Raw genomic sequence first — 20,103 nt, 5'->3', positions numbered from 1 at the left:
TGACTCATTTACTTCAGTCTGTTTTTATTACAGTCACATACATAGTGAGCCAACTTGAAAGGAAGACTGATTGTTCTGAAATGATTGTTGGAGTGCAGGAAGAGACATTAAATGCTTCAATTACAGACATGAGTCATCACAGCAATACTGCATTCACTGAATGATCTGTATCTGCTGTTTCTGAGGAGGAAAGTATATATTTTTTAGAAATACTCTGTGATGATTTCCTGTTGTGAAATATTTTGTTTCCACGTCAGTTACAAGAAAACAAGCTGGTATTTGTCACATTTACCCTTTCTTGTGAAATTGTATGTTAAAAGTTGTTGTTAAGCTATCCAAAATCTGAAATTCCTAAAAAAGTGCTACAAGTAACTGATAATAAAAAGAAATGCTGCTAATTTAAAGGTGGCATTCACCTGAATTCAGTAATATTCCTAGATAGAAAGTAGGCCTTTCTATCTAGTCTCTTATTTTCTGAAAAGAGATGTCACTCTTGAATTTTTTAGGTGATGTTTTGTAGACTGTAGACAAATGTCATTCACCTCTGTTTTGTCTGGGGGTTGCAGTCAAAAGCTTAAACTTTATGACTATAAATTAAAACTCTGCGTGTGCCTGTAACAGAACATACGTCACAAAAAACACAGTTTCTCAGTAATATTGGTGAATTAACCATTTAAACTGTAGTTCCTTGAGGTACTTGTCATGCCTTTTATATAAAGACCAAAAACGAAAGCCCAAAAACCTCTTCTCCATCTTCTTTCATTCAGTTTTTAATATTATTTATGTAATTTGTGTAACTGTGCAACAGAGGACTCTGACCTGATTTGTTCACAGGATAAAGCAAATGTAAAAGCTCTTTTGAAATGGATAAATGCTGAACCCCGATTGTTTTACATCCATCACAGGCAGAGAACAGAGAGCAAGGCGACACATATTTATGGGAAAGTGTCAAAGCTTTTTATCATAATACACAGATAACATGATTTATTGAAGACCCTTTTTTCATTAACCACAGCATCTGGAGATCACAATGATATGATATGCCCTCTACACAAACAACACAAGTATAGTAACACAGTTAGCGATAAATAGCTAAATGGTTTTTGTACTAACGCTGATCAAACGTGGCCACATATTCAATAACGCCACATCAATTCCTGCAGAATTACGGACGGTGCTGTTCCAATTACAGCACCCTCTTTTTCTCTCTTTGAACCCTCAACTCGCAGACAAAGACATAATTGAGCGTGACATCCCACTAGGGGGCACTCATTGATCCTCCGTGCCCAATCCTAACATGACATCATGGATTCAGATGGCAAAGGCAGGCAAGCAGGCAGGCAGTTGGGGTGCAAGGAGGAAGAAGGAGGTTGGGTGGAGGGGGACAAAAGTATTAGTGGAGATTACATCATCCACTCCAGCACCTCGCAGCATAGCAACCACAGAGGTGAAAGCACCCTGGGGAGAAGGAGAAGAAGGAGGAGGAGGAGAGGAGGAGGAGGTTGAGGATGAACAATAAACTGCCACCACTTATGCCTGCAGGTAGTGAGAAGATGCATGTGTGTTTTGGGTATTTACGTAAACATGATCCACACATGTAGGTGGCGGTACACCGATCATATATTAACTGGATTTAAATTTTATTTATCTGACATTTTACAGGCGCAGCCAGGTGATGTCTAGAAGCTGTTTTGGTCTGTGAATGAACGCAGATCTCCTGCGTATGTGTGGGTGAGCTAACTGCAGGTGAGAATTGCACTGCACAATCTGTACGCCTACACTGTCATCCACAGCTGTATGTAATCATACAGGGCGCATAATAACAACCACTTATACATCATACATCAAACATCTGCACCTTAATGGATCACCAATGAATTAATAATATTTGTTGGTGCAAGTGTTTGCAACTTGCAGACTTCATGACATGGCTTCAAGTTCAGGTTATGAGATGAGCAAAAGGCTGAGTGACCGTATGTCACGGCGGGAAGAATGGCAGCCGACAACTAAGCATAAAAGATGGACAGAAGGCGATGATAGATGGGTGAGAAGCAGGAAAAGAGACAAAGAGGACAACATGTTTATCAAATGTGTTTGTCAGCAGGTCCACGCTGTAAAAGGCTACAAGGACAAAGAGAGCATTACCAACAACAAAATGAGAGCGGGAGGAGGAAGGGACGAGGATGGGACCGACAGAGAGGAGAGTGAAGAAATAAAAAGCAATAGAGGGGATCTGGGAAGCCAGCGAGTGATGGTGAAGCTGTAGTTTTAAAGATGAAGGAGCAGGAAATAAAGGCAGTGTGAGGGAGAAAGAGCGAGCGAGAGGAGGCGAGAGAGAAGTGCAGACCTTTACTGAACCTGTGAATTAAATTGAGTTGAACACAAGATTCGCATCACATGTCAGATTATCACTTGTGTGACTGTGTGTATGTGTGTGTTTTGTGTCAGTGTGTGTGGGCGGTGTGTGCGTGTCTGTGTGGGTGGATGGGTATGTGGTGTTTTTTGCATGCTATACAGCATCTAGCGTTCTTTGTGGATGAATTTACAGTGTTATGAGAAATGTGATGGGTGGTTTAGAGCTGAAAGTCTATGAGTGCTAATGTGATGTTTGTAAGTGCTAATACAGAAGTTTTTCTCTTACATTTTGTGAGAACGTGAAATTGTACATTACAGCAAAAAAGCAACATTTTCATGTATAAATAAAAGCTTTCCTAACTATTTATCCATAAATTGTTTAAAATAGCTTTAAAGGCAGAATGAATGAAAGCTGTGGAGTTAGTTTTTCTTCCATCTATCCCTTTTCTGTGGATTATGCAGAGTTGGATCAAGGTGGTTGTAGGCTTAGCAGGTAAATTCTAATGTTTCTCTCCTTAAAAACATTTTTCAACCCCTAATGAAGGAGCCGGATGTGTCCACAGGTCAGATGAGTTGTATCATCTGTCTTGGGTCTACCCTTTGTATCACAGGGTCACATACCAGATGGAAAATCAGCTGTGAAAGCATCCAGTCAAAGTTGCTAAAATGGTATTTAGATAAGATCCCGGGACCGGCTCAACTCGATCCCTTCGCAAAGGAGAACCAAGTCCTCTCAGAGACCCATCGGTATTTTAAAATATTTCACATTGCATCTAAGAACCTCAGCAGCCTTTATTCTTTCAGTCACTACCCAAAACTTGACCCCAGGTGAGAAGACTGACTGGTTAATAGAAAGCTTCACCTTCCAGTTCAACCCCCTTTCCACCAAAGTGCTCTGGTACCATTTTTGTGAAATACTGATCCCTTGATACTTCAGTTGACATGTATAAAACACATGTAAACTGGAAGAACAATTTTTCCATCACACCTCAGTAACTTTTCCAGCATGAAGAGTTAGTCTAACGTGGTATGGCAGGAGTGAAGCAGGATTAATCCTTAGTCCAGAGTTCAACAGCCAATCAGAACCTCCCTTTGAGCACCATATATGAGCTTTGCCAGGGATGCTGAGCAGTTACCTTACAAATTATAGCAGACTCTCTTATTCTGGTATCCTGTTGTACAGACGCTGTCCCCGAGCTCTACACGACATGAAAATGCATCTTCGCCTAGACGGTTTAACAAAGTCCGGAGCTTTCAGACTCTTGTGGAGAATTTAAGAGCTCCTTCACTACCTCTGAAGTTTTGCCTCCTCCACAGAGGATGTGTTAGTGGGATTCAAGAGTTTCTGAAAGTGCTCTTTCCACAGCAAAACAATATGCTCAGCGTGGATTACTGCTAAGCATAGCCTGGGCTAAGACTTGCTTTCCTTTTGCTGAGTGGTCTGAAGGTTTGTCAGAACTTCCCTGGATCAGCTGAAAGTCCTTCTCCACAGACTCTTTCACTCGCCCTGCATTTAAATTTTGGATACACAATCACCATAGCTACAGCACTTTAGACCTGCTGGTACGGTCTGGTACATCTTCCAGGCTAACTAGTAGAGATCAGTAATACTACAGACTGCTTAGACCTTATATTTTACACTGCAAGGGTATATTTGCAATACTCCCAAAAGTCTATTCATTTAACATAACATGTGAGTTTGAGAAACTCAAAAATCATAATCACAGAATATTTTTTTTTAAACTTATGAACGTGTCAAAGGTATTTCTTAATTTTTGACACTTGAAAGTTGTCTTACTGCTGAAGCTAATGCATTTCAGTAGGTGCAATGGAGGCCTTGAAGACACCTTTCGCAATTTCATTATGGCTAAGTGAGCAGTTGGCGAGGTTTCGCAGTCAGCGTTTTCCATAAAAACTATCTGTGATCACAGCAATCTGCTATAGCGGCAAAAGGATTTTTGTGCAGCACCGAACACGTGTTTATCAGGTATGTTTCTCCATCGACAGCAAAACAACTTTCCACAACGACCAGCTGATTGGGAATACACGTTTTTCTGAAGCTGCCTGTGTTTACCAAGGAGTTTCTGACTGGTCTGTAGTCTGGGGACTGGGGATTTTAGCGATCAATTTCACCGTAACTGCTAGCAAATGACCAGGGAAAAATCATTTTTCACGAGTAGCTAGTGATTTCAAGCCAGTTACCAATTGGTTTGTAGGGATGTATAACTGCAGCCTTAAACAATAAACAATTGATTTCCAATAACTTGAATTGGGTAAGCAGTTAAGAATATGGGTGGATGGAGAAGAGCTTTCATGGACTGTTAGTTAGAATGGAGGGTTTTTTTTTTAGAAATCATCAGTTCTACATGCTGTTTTTTTTTCTATACTTCTCAAAAATACACATTTGTAAAAGTAATCATCTTATTTGCATTTTTATTTATGTGTTTGTATATTATGTATAATTGTATAGTTCTCTTTCTTTCCAACACTTTCATTTGTATAAATCAATAATGCACAGCCGATGAAGGTGAAAAGATATGGTAGTTACCTGATTAATGTGTTATATGGATGTTAAATCTGAATACTTGATATGCTGCGCATTTTTAATTCTGTTTCAGTGAGCCTATCAGCTCATTTTCTTCCCTTTTATTTTACCTGAAAGTTATCCTGGACAGAGGTCTATAAGCAGCCTTATTCATAAGCAATGGTAGCATTCAGTAAGCCACAGCGGTCAAAAGCTTGTTTGCATATTTTGAAGAAAATCAAGATGAGGTTAGCTGAGAATGACATTTTTTGCTTTTTTTATTCTTCTCCTGGCCTCTCATTCTTTGATTTTGCATTTCTGAGTTTCGTCTGATTATTCCACGTATACAGAAAAAAAAACTGGGTGTCTGTTGTGGCTTTGACCCTTTGACTCTCCCTTTTGGCTGCTTGTGATGTTTCCTCATCTTTAAAATGAAGTATATTCTACTGTTGCACTCATAGTAAGTCATTCTGGATGTGCGTGTCGGCTTAAAATGTAAATGTGAATGTGCGTCTGCTTTTGTCAGCAGTGTGAGGGATTTTCTCTAATTCAGCATGATATACAGGACTCCTTTTTGCCCAGATTGTCACTCACACACTCTTAACTCTCTCTCGCATGGTACAGTGTTCATTCCCTTAATGTTAAAAAACCCCTACACTTTTCAACCATAATAGCTTTTGTCAGGGTTCTTACACTCCAAACTGAACCAAAACCGTAGCTGAGTTATTCCCCTTCTTCACTTTGATCTCTGCAGCTGGGTGAAGCTGCATTTTTTTTTTTTACCTCGAAGACCCTCTCCAATGCCGAGTGCCAGGCCGTCCTTGGTCCACTGGACGATGCCGCTGTAGTTGAAGACGACACAGGACAGCACCACCCGTTCTCCCAGCACCACCGACTGGTCCGCGGGCTCTTGGGAGAAACGAACGCACCACACTGCAACAGAAGGACAGAGAGGGGGATCAATTTTTTAGTTCCTTTCACTGTGACCTGGCCATGAGCTGGCATTTTTATTGCACTGTATCGAGCTACACAGTCCCTCTCTGGTCTTATTGACTTCTGTTTGTCCATATGGAGGTTGCTGGGTAATTTGTTTTGTGCTTTTATTGAATATAGGGTGTTTTTATTGTTTCTTTTATTATGTGTTTTTACTATGAACCCGGTTTGAGTGAAATTTCTCTTACAGGAATAAACATGAACTCCATGCATATATAGTGTTCATTATTATTATTGTCTTTTTAGCTGGTCAAGAGTCCATTGCTTGAATTTTGTATATTTTTCATTCCTCTGTGTCTTTTCTCTCTGTTTTGTCTCTTTGCCTCCTTTTTAAGGTTTTCCCTGGTCTGAACTGAGGCTTCTGTGCAAAAGTGTGTGTGTGTACATGCATGGATGTGTAAGCGCACACTTGTGTAGCAAGAACATCATTGCAAGCTGTTATACAGCCTGCTCTTTTTCAAAGGATTTTGCTTACACACACACACATTTCCTGCAGCAAAATAAGCCTTTTGGCTATCGCAGTGCCACTAAAATACACAGATAGAAAACTACAAGTGTAGAGCAGGCATACATTAACGCACTCGCTTAAAGAGAGAGTGTCAGGTGAGGAGGCGAGGCACTCACCCGGCGCTATTTTCAGCCGTTTGCATCATCAGGTAAAATTGTTTCATATTCTGGAGAAAGTCTTGCAAGAAGGCACGTTAATTAAGGCAGAGAGAGAGAGAGAGGGAGACTGCGCTGCCTTAGATGACACATGCACACGAACGTGCACGAGCACACATATACAAACACACTGAAACTTACAGAGACAGAAGCTTTTTCACACATGCAACAACCAATTTATGCAGTTGTGCACAAACGCACTATATCACTAACACAAATGCAGCTGCATACTCAGTCTGTGGAAGTGTGTATATGTGTGCACTTGCACACATATACACACTTCCACAGAGTTTGCGTCTGTCTTCCCGTGGGCTATTCTGTTCTTGGATCATGGTTAAAACAATCCTATTAGCTAATTAAGGCAAAACTGGTTAATAAAGCGAGCCCTGGCTCTGAGGGACACATCTCAGTGGGATTCAACCACAAAGGTGCAAACAACAGGGCGATTTACTGATTTGTCAGGAGGATTACATGACTTGTCATGTTATTTGTGTGGAAGGCTCGTCTAATGAAGGCAGGACATTTTAAAACTTCACAAGAAGAGCTTTGATGTTTCGTCAACTTTCCTTTTGAATGCTGATTCAAGAAGACAACTGTGGCGACTGTGAGCTGATAGCGGTGTAATTTATTTTGAAGTTTAAGGGAAAAACACACGTCACCGTTCTTAAAGTGGCTGTTGCTTGGTTGTGCTTTTTGTTGAGATATTATTTCCAGAATGAACAGTTTTTCCACTTAGTTCAAATATTTAAACAACCTGTTAGGTTTTGTGTTCACTCTTATTTTGCTTCAAGTTACAGAAACCCCAAGGGAGGTCAGGTTATTAATTTTCATCAAAGTTTAAAATCTCATCCTCAGACTTTTTAATTCTCCTTTAAGCTTTTGGCTCTTATCACATGTTTAAATAGCAAACATTTAACAGCGTTTATCACCTTTTTAGTTTGTTTTGTCTCTTTTTTCCTGTACTACTGTATTTCTTCTTAATTAATGTAAAACATTTTGTAATCATAGTTGTAGAGTCATGCGAGTCATGTACTTCTGTATTCAGTAGTTTCAAATAAAGGCAAACTGTTCATGAAAAGCTGGCATTTTTAGGCAGAATGTGGAAAAAAAAACTTTAATTAGTTAAAATCCAAGCTGCTTTCGACTTTCAGCCCCTAAAATTCTCATTAATCTACTGGGAAAGATACAATGACACCCTTAGATTTCTGCACAATCAATCAAAATGCAACACACAGAATATGGAAGCTGTGCTGCCTTTTCAACACATCTTGTAAGGTTGCCAAAAGGGAGAGTAGAAAAGAACATACAGGAAAGCAGTCGCTCCAGCACAAATAAAAGAAAAAATATATATGTGTGTGCGTGCAAGGAGTCATGCAGTATCACATACACTACATAACAGAAGATTAAGAGTTTGTTTAAAAGTTTGTTTACTTTTACTGCATATTATTAGAACGGTGAGATAAAACAATCCACTAGCACACGGGTCAATAAAATAATTAAAGCATATCTACTTTTATATACAGAATGATTTATTACATTAATATAGAATGTTAATGGATTTTATTTCTTCTGATATGTTAAACAACCCTGGCACAGAGGCAAAAATATCCAGTTTAATGTTAGTTCTTGCAAGCCATATGTAAATATTCTTAAACAACTGCTGCAAGCCACCCAGAGACCCACCTTGACTCCATCTCCTAATTTTCATGTTATAGCTAATCTAATCCGTGTTGTCCTTTCCTTTTTCTGTGCTTGGGGTCTTATCGCTGCTCTCTCTCTCTCTTTTTCCTTTTTCCTTGTATGAAGAGGTATTCCACCAAGTAAAAATGAATGAAAAGGAAAACAGCAATTTTCTTTGTCTATAGTTCTCCTGATTGAAACACATTTTTTCACACCCGGTCTTTGAAAAACAGGTGATAATGTTCCCCGGCTGTAAAAATGTGCATTCTTAGGTCTTTAATCTTAAAAAGTGAAAGTCAAACAGAATACCTTAAAATAAAACTATGAACGTGGGAGCTGCTTCTCTTTCTGAGTGGAAAAAGAAGGAGCTGCTGGGTTGTGCCTGCTAACTTGAGTGATTTACATGTGGGTCATGTTATGCATGATTTATGCAAAATTAACAGCTATTATGAGCAAAGGCCCTCATCTTCGTGTAGAACTCTGTACAGAACAACACATGTTCTCACGGGACTGGCTGTGATGTGTTTAATCTGTGTGTAACTGTGTAGGAGCGAGAAAGAGAGAAGTAGTGACAGAAAGATATGAAGGAGGAGACAACAAACATTTTTGTTTGTGTGCTGTGAAATGCATGAATGTGTGGGTATGACTGCGTGGGTATACACTGATCACAACATTAAAGCCACCTGTATGATGTTGTGCGGTCTGTTACCAGCACAGTTCTGATCAGTCAGGGCAATAACTTAAGACCTCCAGGACTGTCAGTGTCTATAGTGGAAAGTTAGCAGTTGGATCCTGCAGCTTTTGAATTGCAGTGTGCATTTGTGGTTTTTGTTTTGGAGGCTGGGTTAATACCTTTAATATCTGTGCTCCAGAGCAGCATTCGCATTGAGGCTGGGCACAATGTTGTGTTGGAAGAGGCCAGAACCACTGGCCAGTGCAATCACAGGAAGGGATTTTGCTCGCAACAATGCCAGTGGTAGGTAACACATGTCAGTGTTTTATCCAAATGTATTCAAGGACTCTCACAGTTTAATGCCGAACATTAGATTTTAACTTCACCCGTCAGTGGGTTTAAAGTTGTGGCTGCCTGGAGTAGATTTGTGTGCATATTTGGGATTGAATACGTGTGTCTGCAGTTTGTCAGCTTGAAGCAGGGATTCAGATCAGAGAAGTGAGAGCTGTACAGACAGAGAACAGAGATGTAATTAACCCTACGGGATACCCCACCAACCCGCTGCCTCCACCAGCATACACACACCTCTGTCTCTCTCCCCTCTAACATTTTCTCCATTTTCAAACTCCCCGTGTATTTCTTCTCACATGTGGTCAGTTTCTCTACATTTATATTTCCTTTATGTGTTGCTCTTTTTTTTTAGCCTCTCTACATTTTTCTCAAATCACTTTTTCTTTTTTCTTGTCAGGGTTTCCAAGTTCATCCTGTTTAACTTTGACTAGCCCACCGCTTTTAATACAGTCTGACTCTTTCTGTCCTCGTTTCCTCTCCTTCTTTGTGTATTTTTTTCAATGCAGCAATGCACAATTTTTATAGCTTCTTCAATCTCCCTCTCTTTTGTTCTTTGGACCCAGCTCGTTGTTTCTCCACCTCCCTCCATCTTCTCTCTTTCCTCTCCCGCTTCGCTTCACTACCCCTCTAGTACTCCAGTATTTCCCTCATTATCTCTCTGTATCTATGAACATTTTTTCCATGTTTTTTATATATTTCTCACTTTTCTTCGCCCTCTCTCCTATCCACTGTTTTCTGCTGCAATTGTCTCTTTCTGTCTCAGCCTCCTTCTCATCTTTACATCCCTGCATCATTACCCTGGGGATAATTTTGGGCATATCTTCTCTTCCTCTTTTTTATTCTCATTGCATAATGACCCAGCTTCACAATAAAAGCCACAGTGCCCTTGCATATTATCCGTAATACCTTTAATATCTTTTATTCACTTTGGTCTTTTTTTTTTCCCTTCAGGCTGAGCTTTGTTAAACATCAATACAAGCACTATCTAACTAGCCCTATCAATTTCTACTTGAAGCGTACAAGTCTTTCTGTATTATAAAGAAATTCTACATTTTGCATTAATGCTGAAGTATTAACATTCAGTGGCTGATTTGGAATAGAGGAGCTGCACTAGAACCTCACACAGAAGTGTAGGCTGAAGGGGGAAGCTGAGCAGCAAGGACGATTTTAGCCAGTGAATTTGTACTGTCAAATAATTCATAGACTTTCATAATGAGTAACCTAGGACATCCGTTCATGTGAACATTTATGCAGGTGATTAACCATGTAAGAAATGTTTGCCTTCACTTGACACTTGACTTGATAAGTAGTTGTATGTCATCCATCCATATATACATCCATACATACATCCATACATCCATAACTGCTAGTTCAGGCTCGCAGTGGTATGGAGGCTGTCCCAGGTATCATAGGGAAAAATGGTGTATACCTTGGTGTCTATTGTGACTGCTCCCACAAAGCTGATGTATGTTTCAGAGCATATTTAATGTTGTATTGTGGTCTGCCTCAGCCCTTTCACAGCTGTCATTGTATAACACTGAATGCATTGTCTTTTTCACTTCAAAACTCATCTTTTCTCCAAATAAAAAGCCACTTGCAAAGAAACAACACAATACGAACACACATGGCTCTTGTTTTGTCAGGGGTGCCGGGTACAGGAAAGACTTTCCTGTAGCACCTTGCTTACTGCAACCAAAAACTTTAACAAAGGATTAGAAAGAAGTTTAAAAAGGGTGCTGTTTGGGTTGAAATGACCACTTCCAAAAGGTTAGGGAATGATTACTTTAGTGGTTAAAAAAGGTTTAAGAAATGGACAGTAGTCTCCTTTGTGAAAGTCATAAATTTCGTCCACCCATTGATTTACTTTAGGAAGGAGTGTTTGCTCTGCACAGACAATTACAGTCGTAATCTACACAACCACCAAACGATGAACGCAGTGTTCCTTAGAAAAAGACTTTCACTATTAAAAAAATATATGTCAAAAAACCGTAGTACGTGTAATAAAACTGCAACTCTTCTGCAGTTTTGACAGCTGGCAGTGAAATAAGATGGTAACCTGCCTTGGTGTCAGCGCTGCTGCACAGTACAGGTGTGTGTCCCCATATAATATTTGCCACTATCCCTTTTTGCTCAGTTGTCTTTGCTGCGATAAGCACAAATGAATCTATCACATAACTTCTTATTCCGAGTGCAGTTCACAGGTTTTTGATTAGCTCAAGGATAAAAAAAGAAATAGGCTGAGTGCAGCTGACAAGAATGTATGAAACTGGAATTTCAGGCAGCAATCAACTTTTCAGCGCTCTCTCTTCTCCTGTGAACTAAACAATAACACTGCTCACTCATATCAAATCATAACTTTCGTGCAGCGCTCTTCTTTTTGGAATTTGAGTTAATATGAAAAGGAAGGAAGTCTTTGTAACAAGAAGAAATCGGCTGACATTTTAACTGCCTTGACTTTAAAGTGGGATGTCTTGTCATCTTATTAGACATGGTCACAGTATTCCCTGAGGAATGCAGCTGCTGATTCCAAACAGCGAAGACCTCCAAGGTGGCCATCAGAGGCCAAATGCAATTTCCTACAAGCAAATGTAGAAATGAAAAGGCAGTTTGTGAGGTTTGTAACCCTAAACTGCACATCTCCACACCCTGAAGCATTCATGCTTGTAACCCCCACCCCAAAAACTGCAACGCTGACCCTTTCCTTGTATTCATGGCCCAGCTCTGCCTCTGGGCTATGGCTCGCTCCCATTTCAACTACCACACACCACTCTCACTCAGGAGAGAGAGCACGCTGTGTCTACGTGTGTATGCGAAAGCATTGTTCGTGTTTACACGCATGCCTGCATGCGTAGCTGTCATTGTTGTGTTGTGTACACCGCGCGCATATATTTGCCATTTCTGAAAAAGGCAGCAAAGGGCAAAGTGTGGCTGGAAGAGTCAAAAAAAGGTGTTCGCCTCAAAGAGAGAAAAGGAAAAAGAAAGTGTTTGTGTGCATGTGTGTGAAGGAACAAAAAGAAAAGCAAAGAAATTAAACAGCATATAGATGGCTAACATCCAGTACTAGGAGAAAAATTATGACTCGTAATAAACTCTCCAGGCATTTATGTGATATTAGTAGCTTAAAAGACTAATATATAAAATCATAAAACTGAGAGAAGAAGAAAAACGTGTAATAATTTTCTGAGTAGTTACTGGGGTAGGTGCTCTGCCTCTGTCATCTATGACAGTGAGACATCACATAAGCGTATTTAAGCTATCATGACAGTTAGTAAGTTAGTTGGTGCATTACATTTTTTAAATGGTCTAAAAGACATCATTGTGGTGTCTGAAATACATTTTTTATGCTTCCATAGTTTTAGAAATAATTCATCTACATTGCCGTATATTTTAATTTACCACTCAAAATGCTTTTGGGCCTTAACAAGCAAAGTGCTGTATTACTTTGCAGCATGAACATGACTGTCAAATATTTGATGTCTGACAAAATTATGGATCTATTATTGACCTGTAGAGTACAGAAATTCACAACCTTCAAGCTACAGGCTGAAACGTAGAATAACTTCCTCTTATGTGAACGTTTGAATGTTTCAACTAATCAAATACCTACAACACAGACGTGGTAATTGAACTATTACCTGAAAAATTCCTCTGATAATGTATGAGAGAGATATTACACAGCCACAGTTAGAGACGAATCTCTGTTTTAGCTATAGTTATATTCTTTACAGAAATGCTGTGCATCTATACTACATTTAGCCTGCAGTATATAGGAAGCCTTGGCACACAAAGCAACTACAGAAAAGATTTTTCTGTCACATTACAAAGCCATGTCTCCCTCCAGTCATTTACAAACAAAGGTCATGAATACAGCGACCTGTTTGTTTCTGATTGGCCGTGAGGGGCGACTGCATCATTCCTGTGGGTTGATATGCTTACTGCATCCTTGTTTATTTGATGTTTTGGAAATATAATTTATGTAACATTTATGCCCCCAAAGCACACAGCATTTAACTGACAGAGACGTACACGAGAGCGGACAGAGAGAGACAGAAAAGGACTCGGTGAGACAGACACAGTGGGACAGACACGGAGATCATAACTTTGCCGCTGTGTGTCTCGGTTTTTGCTGTGTGTTTGCTGTAAACAGTAGCTCCGCGATTTCCCAGTGCCCCCCACTATCAAATGCTGCTTTTATTTCTCCTCACAAACACCTCCAGCAGAACAGAGAAGCAGCGTGAAACCAACCGTAGAGGTGATGCTGAGCAAACCCAGCAGTTATTGGAAATCACACGCGCACTCACAGGGGCAGTTACCGATGCGTAGATATAGAAACGCACACTCTAACACACACAAGGGCACTCCAAAAAAGTAATGCGCGCAAGATTTATGAGCACATGAGCGTACTTACAAAAGCACAGGCACCAATCACACGCACACAAATATACACAATTACACTGCCAAAAACACTTGCACATGCACATACGCACACAGACACACGCATCTTTCTTCCCCAGTTATTGGCTTACATTCATAAAACATTTGACTTATCTGTTTACTTGAAAATCACTTTGAGGATCTTTCTTGAGCTTCCAGAATTTAGGGATCACCCAATAACATGATCCTCCTCTGGCTCCCGCTCTCTTTAAACTCCATTGTTTGTTTTTCTTTTCATTTTTGGCACAGTAGTAGTCTACATTTACGCTGCCAAAGAATATACAGACAGAACATCTGAATGAATAAAGGGATAGGAACATTACAGGGGAACTGTTTATCACAGCACAATGTGGTTGTTCAAGAATAGTTTTAAAAGGCAATTGAATCTATTAGAATTCTGGTCTATCATTTGTAGTTTGGCTATGATTTATGATTGCTTATAATAAGAAACTCAGTATTAATAAGCTTGAAGAGGCATCTAAAACCACTGATAGAAACTGCATACTTACAACTACAACAGGTCATGAGCCTTCTCAACACAGAGCAGTTTCTGGGCATTTTTTTGCTCTTTTTACAATTTCATTCACTTTGTTTGTTCTTAAAGAAATCTGAGTGCGAATGGTTGTCTGTCTCTCTGGGTTAGCTGTGTCAGGCTGGCGATCTGTCCAGGGTGTACCCACCTCTCGCCCTGTGGTAGCTGGGATAGGGTCTAGTACCCACATGACCCTGACAAGGATAAGTAGAATATAGTGGAGGGATGAATAGATAGAAACAGCACATCACACCAATCAGCCTACTCAAGTTGCACTTTCCATCCATGTCTGTCTAGACTGGTATGACACGTGTAGCAAAAAAAGACAGTTTTTGCAGAACTTCAAGACATCACAGTGAAACTGACCTTTGACCCTTTGGATCATCATCATCACATCATAATTTTTGGCCATCATGGTGGTGAGGGAGTTATCACGTGCTGCTAAGTCCACTGGGTAGGTGGGGATTTTCAGTGTGAGTTTGCAGGTCTTTCCTGTGACTCTGTGGGTTCACTCCAGGTGCTCTGGCTTCATCACACAGCTCAGAGCCATGGATGTTAGGTTAAGTGGTGATTCTACAGTCAATTTGACCATAGGTGTGAATGTGAGCATGAATAATTGTTTTTCTCTGTGTTAGTCCTGCAACAAGCTGGCAACCTGTTTTATTACACACCTTACACCAATGGTAAGCATGCATGTCCACACCTATGATTTGTTGCTTATTTCTGATGCTTGTTCACCACAGTCACATGTTCAAATACATCATTCAACTACAGCTGAAGACTAAATGTTACACTGGCAGCATGGAAAAGATCAGAAAATCATCTGACTCATCATCATCATCATCGATCGCGGCTCAAGACTTGGCAGTTCGTCTTGTAATCGGAAGGTTGCCAGTTCGATCCCTGGCTCGGACAGTCTCGGTCGTGGTGTCCTTGGGCAAGACACTTCACCCGTTGGCTACTGGTTGTGGTAGCCAAGGGTGGCGCCAGTGTCCGGCAGCCTTGCCTCTGTCAGTGCGCCCCAGGGTGGCTGTGGCTACAATGTAGCTTGCCATCACTAGTGTGTGTGAATGTGTGTGGATGACTGAACGTGTAACATGTAAAGCGCTATACAAATGCAGGCCATTTACCATCATGAACTGCTTCTTTCTGACCAACTTTATCAACCAATACAGAATTCTCGCTGTTGTCCATGGATATGTTTATGCGTGTGTTTTTCTTAGTAGGTCGGTTGCTTTTCTCTGCTTTTCCTTACTGTACTTTTTCCCTGGTAAATGCCCAACGCCTATCAACTGTAAAAATCAGTTTCGGTTTTCATTTCGTGCAAATGTTTCAGAATAAAACTTTTTAAGGAAATGAAGTGTTTGTATTTACTGAAATCCTGCTGTAGATGACTTTAAATCTGAATACAGAATACAGAAAATGTTAAATTTGTATAAACCACAAAAATGCAGTTATAGAGTTATCATAAAGCACTAAAATGGAACCAGTTATACTCCAAACAGAATAAATAAGAAAAGGCCCATTATCTTCAGCAGTCGGGATAAATAAAGATCAGAAACTGCATGGTTTAAAAACAATATTCATTTGATTTGATAATTCACTACTCTTAGTATTAGTTAAGAGTAGCCCTTTTAGTTGTTACAACAATAAATTGACATTTTCCTTTTTGATATTTTTTTATTTTAACTAGTTTAGTACAGACAAGAGAAAAATATTGAATTTGCAGTGCCCTTGAAAGTAACTCACAGCTACCAGCAGCTTTTATGGTGGAACATTTTCATGCTTATTTGTCATTACTGGTCTCATATAAGGGCTCATATATGGTGTTTACAGTGTTACAACTCCACTATCAACTCCACTACCTGACCTTTCTGTGTGGACTTTACGTGTTCTTGCTTCCTCACATAGTTCAAAGACATGAAATTAGTGAGGTTAGGTTAACTGGTTGTCTGTCTCTATGTGTGAACCCTGGTCACCTGTCCAAGATGTACCCTGCCTCTCGCCCCATGACAGCTGAAATAGCCTCCAGGCCCCCTGCGATCCTGATAAGTGGAGAATGGATGGAGTCATATAACACACCTTTGGCCTTAATTAATTTATGGTATATTGCATACTGGCCAAGAATGTGTTTTGTGAGGTCATTGTGACCTTGACCTGGCATAGAATGTCATGGCATAGATTCAACAAAGTGCTGGGAAAGAATTTGTTCCATATTTACATGATAGTATCACGCAGTGCCTGCAGATTTGCAAAAACTCGCAGATGCAAATTTTGCCATTCCACCATATCTGAAAGGTGCTCTATTGAATTGAGATCTGGTGACTGTGGAGGCCATTTGAATAGAGTGAACTCATGTTCAAGAAAACAGGTTGAAATTATTTAACCTTTGTGACAACCAATGACAGCCCAGAAATGAGACCTTCTATTTATAAATGTATAAATTTTGGTGAACTGCAGGCTCAGTTTACTGTTCTCAGCTGACAGGAGTGGCACACAGTGTGGTCTTCTCCTGCTGGAGCCCATTTACTTTAAGGTTCAAAGTGTTGCGTGTTCAGAGATGCTCCTCTGCATACCTTGGTTGTAATCAGTGGTATTTGAGTAACTGTTGCCTTCCTATCAACTCAAAACAGACGGCCATTCTCCTCTGACCTCTGACATCAACAAGAATATTCATCAGAGAAATGCTACTGACTGCATGTTTTCTGTTTTTTATAGATGATTGTCTAGAGCTGGTTGTGTGGGAAAATCCCAGTAGCTCAGCAGATTCTTAAATACTCAGACCAGCCTATGTCTGTCTGTGTGACAGTTATGCCATGGTCAAAGTCACTTAAATCAGTTGGAATTTTGCTCATTCTGATGTTTGGTTTGAACTTCAAATGGTTACCTTGACCATGACTACATGCCTAAATGCATAGAGTCAATACAAATATTTTTAACTAACAAATGTGCACCACTGTGTATCTTGTACACTAGTACAAATATAGTCAGATAAAAACATTTCACCTGACTACTCAAATGAAAGGCAATCTAAAACTATTTCAGTTTATTGTTTTTCAGGTAAAAGTTTTTTAGCTCTTAATTCATTTACCTTCAAACAGACAACTGTAGAGAACACCACAGGAGACAAAGCTTAGCTGCTCAGTACATGCTGGTTTCTTCTCATCACAGATGTGTCAAGATTTTAAAAGAAACAAATACTTCTTCCCCTCTCTTCAGTTTAATAAAAGAAAATTCAAATTCATCTGCATTTTCTTTGAACGATAACCATTTGAGAAATGTGACTGCAGCAGCATTTATGATCTGTTTCTCAGCAGTGTGGACAAATCTCTTTTGGTAAACCGGCGCCGTGTTCACAGGTTGTTCTCTCACTCTCGTGCACGTAAAACGACCTACACACATACATAGAAGCACATGTAGCATGCACAGTGATGACAGAGTTTTACTGAAATTTAGCGTAGTCAAAAAAGTACTAGGCTAATCATGACCGTACTGCAACCAGCTTGGTTAGGCTGCTGTTGACTTCAAACAACTGTGTTGTATTAGTCTGACTCTTTTGCAGAACGCAGGCTGCAAACCCACACTTACATGCACACACACACATATATAAAAACACTTGTACATATGCAAAAGTACATACACGCACACTGGCAGCAATCCCTCCCCTGTCTTCCTATCTGCCTCTCCCCGCAGCTCTCTCTCAGTCTCTCTAATTGACTTCTGCTTTCTTACATTTCATTTCATCTCTTATTTCAGTTTTATTTCCCACTTTTTTATGATCCCCTGTCTTCAATTATTCATCCCTCTCTCTTTCTCTCTCTGATTTCTTTCCATCTGGTCTTGGTGATGTTTAATTCACCTCTTCATTTGGAGGAGGGGGGTGTCTGCTGCTGTGCGCCGCTAATTGGTTTTTAAGAGAGGTAAGTACACACAAACGTACGCACACTGACATACGCACATGCTCGAACACACACAAACGGACACACACACCCTCCCCTCCCTCTGCTGTTAGAGCACACTGTACATGTCTGCTAGCATTAACATCACCAAATGAGCACGGAGTGAAAAAGCATGTGAGAAGAGGAGGGCAATTGTGTGTGTGTGTGTGTGTGTGTGAGTCAGTGTATGAGTGGAGGGGGAGATTATATTTGTGTGTATGTGTCTGTGAGTGTGAGTGCATCTGAGTGAGCAGGTCAATGCTGTGAATGTTGCATTCGATACAAATTAGACCGAGCGCATGGATGAATATGAGCGTGTGTGTGTGTATGTGTGTGTGCGCTCTGGCACTTCTAGAGTTGTGAGGACCCACTGGAGACTTTATGAATTAGGACATTTTTTGAAAGTGTGAACATTTTAGTCATTCTTCACCTTTTTTGAAAGGCTGTGTGAGGGTTAAAACGTTATGTTGGGGTTCAGAGTAGCAGCGTGAGGACTGAGTAAACCATAATCATCTTGTGAGGTTTTAGGTCCTTATAGGTATACAAAAACAAACAGGAGTGTATTCTCCAGCCTGACTGTTCAACGCTCTCTTAGTACCAAATCTGATTGGTCAGAGAATCATCCAGTATTAATTTTAGAGGGAGGAATGTGCAACATGAGTGGACTTTCCGGTTTTGGTTTATTATTTTTGCCACAGGAAGGTAAAGCACTTCCTGTGCATTCTCACTTGACCACTTGAAAAGGCGACTAACAGACCTAAAGCTTGTCCATGAAATTTCTGTGAGGCGTTTTATTGAAGAAATTTAAATCATGTCATTGCGGTTGTTGGTCGGGTTGGATTTTATCATATCACAGTACAAGAATGAACATGGCAAAGCATGTAAAAATAGTAAACTACCTCTGAATTAAGATGATTTTAAACTTGAGGCTTTCAGTAGCTGCTACTACTAGCAGATAATTAAGCCTTCAGAGACTAAGCTGGATGTGAAGCCCTCTCTATCTTCAAAACAGAAAAAGGAATTGTCAAATTTATTGTTCAAGTCATGAGCCCTGTTAGCTTTGTTCAGGAGTAGTTCTTTGGCTGTGGTTACTAGTTGATCTAATTCTGGTTTTCATATAAAAATGGAATAACCAGTAACTACTTTGAGCTCACAATAGTATAAATGTTAGTTTTTAGGTTCATTTGAGGTTCATTTAAGCTACTAAAGTTAGCAGGTAGAGTGCACAGTGTATTGTCTCTAAATGTCTAACATGTAGTCCGCCTAGTCCCTCTGTCAATTCAGATGGTTGGACTTCTCAAAAGCAAATGAACAAACTTTGAAATGAATAATACTCTACTGCAACTTGAAACAAATTCGAGAAAGTCTGGAATCACACCAAATCAGTCTAAAATTCTAAAATCTAAGCCATATGTGTGTAAAAAGATCTGCAGACTTATAGAGTTGAGAAAAACAAATTCTGCGGGTTCATTAATGGAAGCAACTTCCACATTATATGTCATTCGTGTCAGTATGTTTAAGGCTAATGCTGTCTTTAGTATTGCTGCAGCCATAAAAATAGTTTACTTAAAGCACTGAAGCACTTGAAAATAATGTGACATTGCGAGATAATGGGTTTTACTGAGTTTCTTTACGGGAGGAATTGCATGGGAAAAATGTTTATGGGCCTAATGCCAAATAAGTGTGTCAGTGCATGACATTAAAGAGAAGTCATTCACATAAGTGCTTACTGTACGAAGGCTAGTCAGTGACTGCAAAACTGTGTGTATTCCCAGACAACACTGCCACCACATCATTAGCCGCATCCTCTGACTCCAACCTGGACGTCGGATCAGAGGAATGGAATTAAGTCGGGGCCAGATTAGTCATTATCCAAATAACAAGCTCGCTCAGCAACGGCTGTGTGATTTACCCTTCAATAAGAATTGGTAAAGTGAACTCCACTGAGGCAGAGGAGATG

At 40.0% G+C, this 20,103-nt stretch overlaps 1 protein-coding gene across 2 annotated transcripts in view; it reads right to left on the bottom strand.

Annotated features, from left to right (window-relative positions):
• kirrel1b (kirre like nephrin family adhesion molecule 1b) overlaps positions 1–20,103 on the bottom strand; it is a 69,189-nt gene that overhangs the window by 29,602 nt on the left and 19,484 nt on the right. For both annotated transcript variants that reach the window (XM_085141477.1, XM_085141478.1), the window contains exon 2: positions 5,663–5,812. In XM_085141477.1, the coding sequence (XP_084997603.1) occupies positions 5,663–5,812 (150 nt within the window). The remainder of the gene's footprint in view (positions 1–5,662; positions 5,813–20,103) is intronic.

This window comes from Neolamprologus multifasciatus, chromosome 18 (genome assembly GCF_963576455.1).
Source record: "Neolamprologus multifasciatus chromosome 18, fNeoMul1.2, whole genome shotgun sequence".
In the NCBI taxonomy this organism is placed as follows: Eukaryota; Metazoa; Chordata; class Actinopteri; order Cichliformes; family Cichlidae; genus Neolamprologus; species Neolamprologus multifasciatus.
This window is presented reverse-complemented; position numbering and strand designations above follow the sequence as displayed.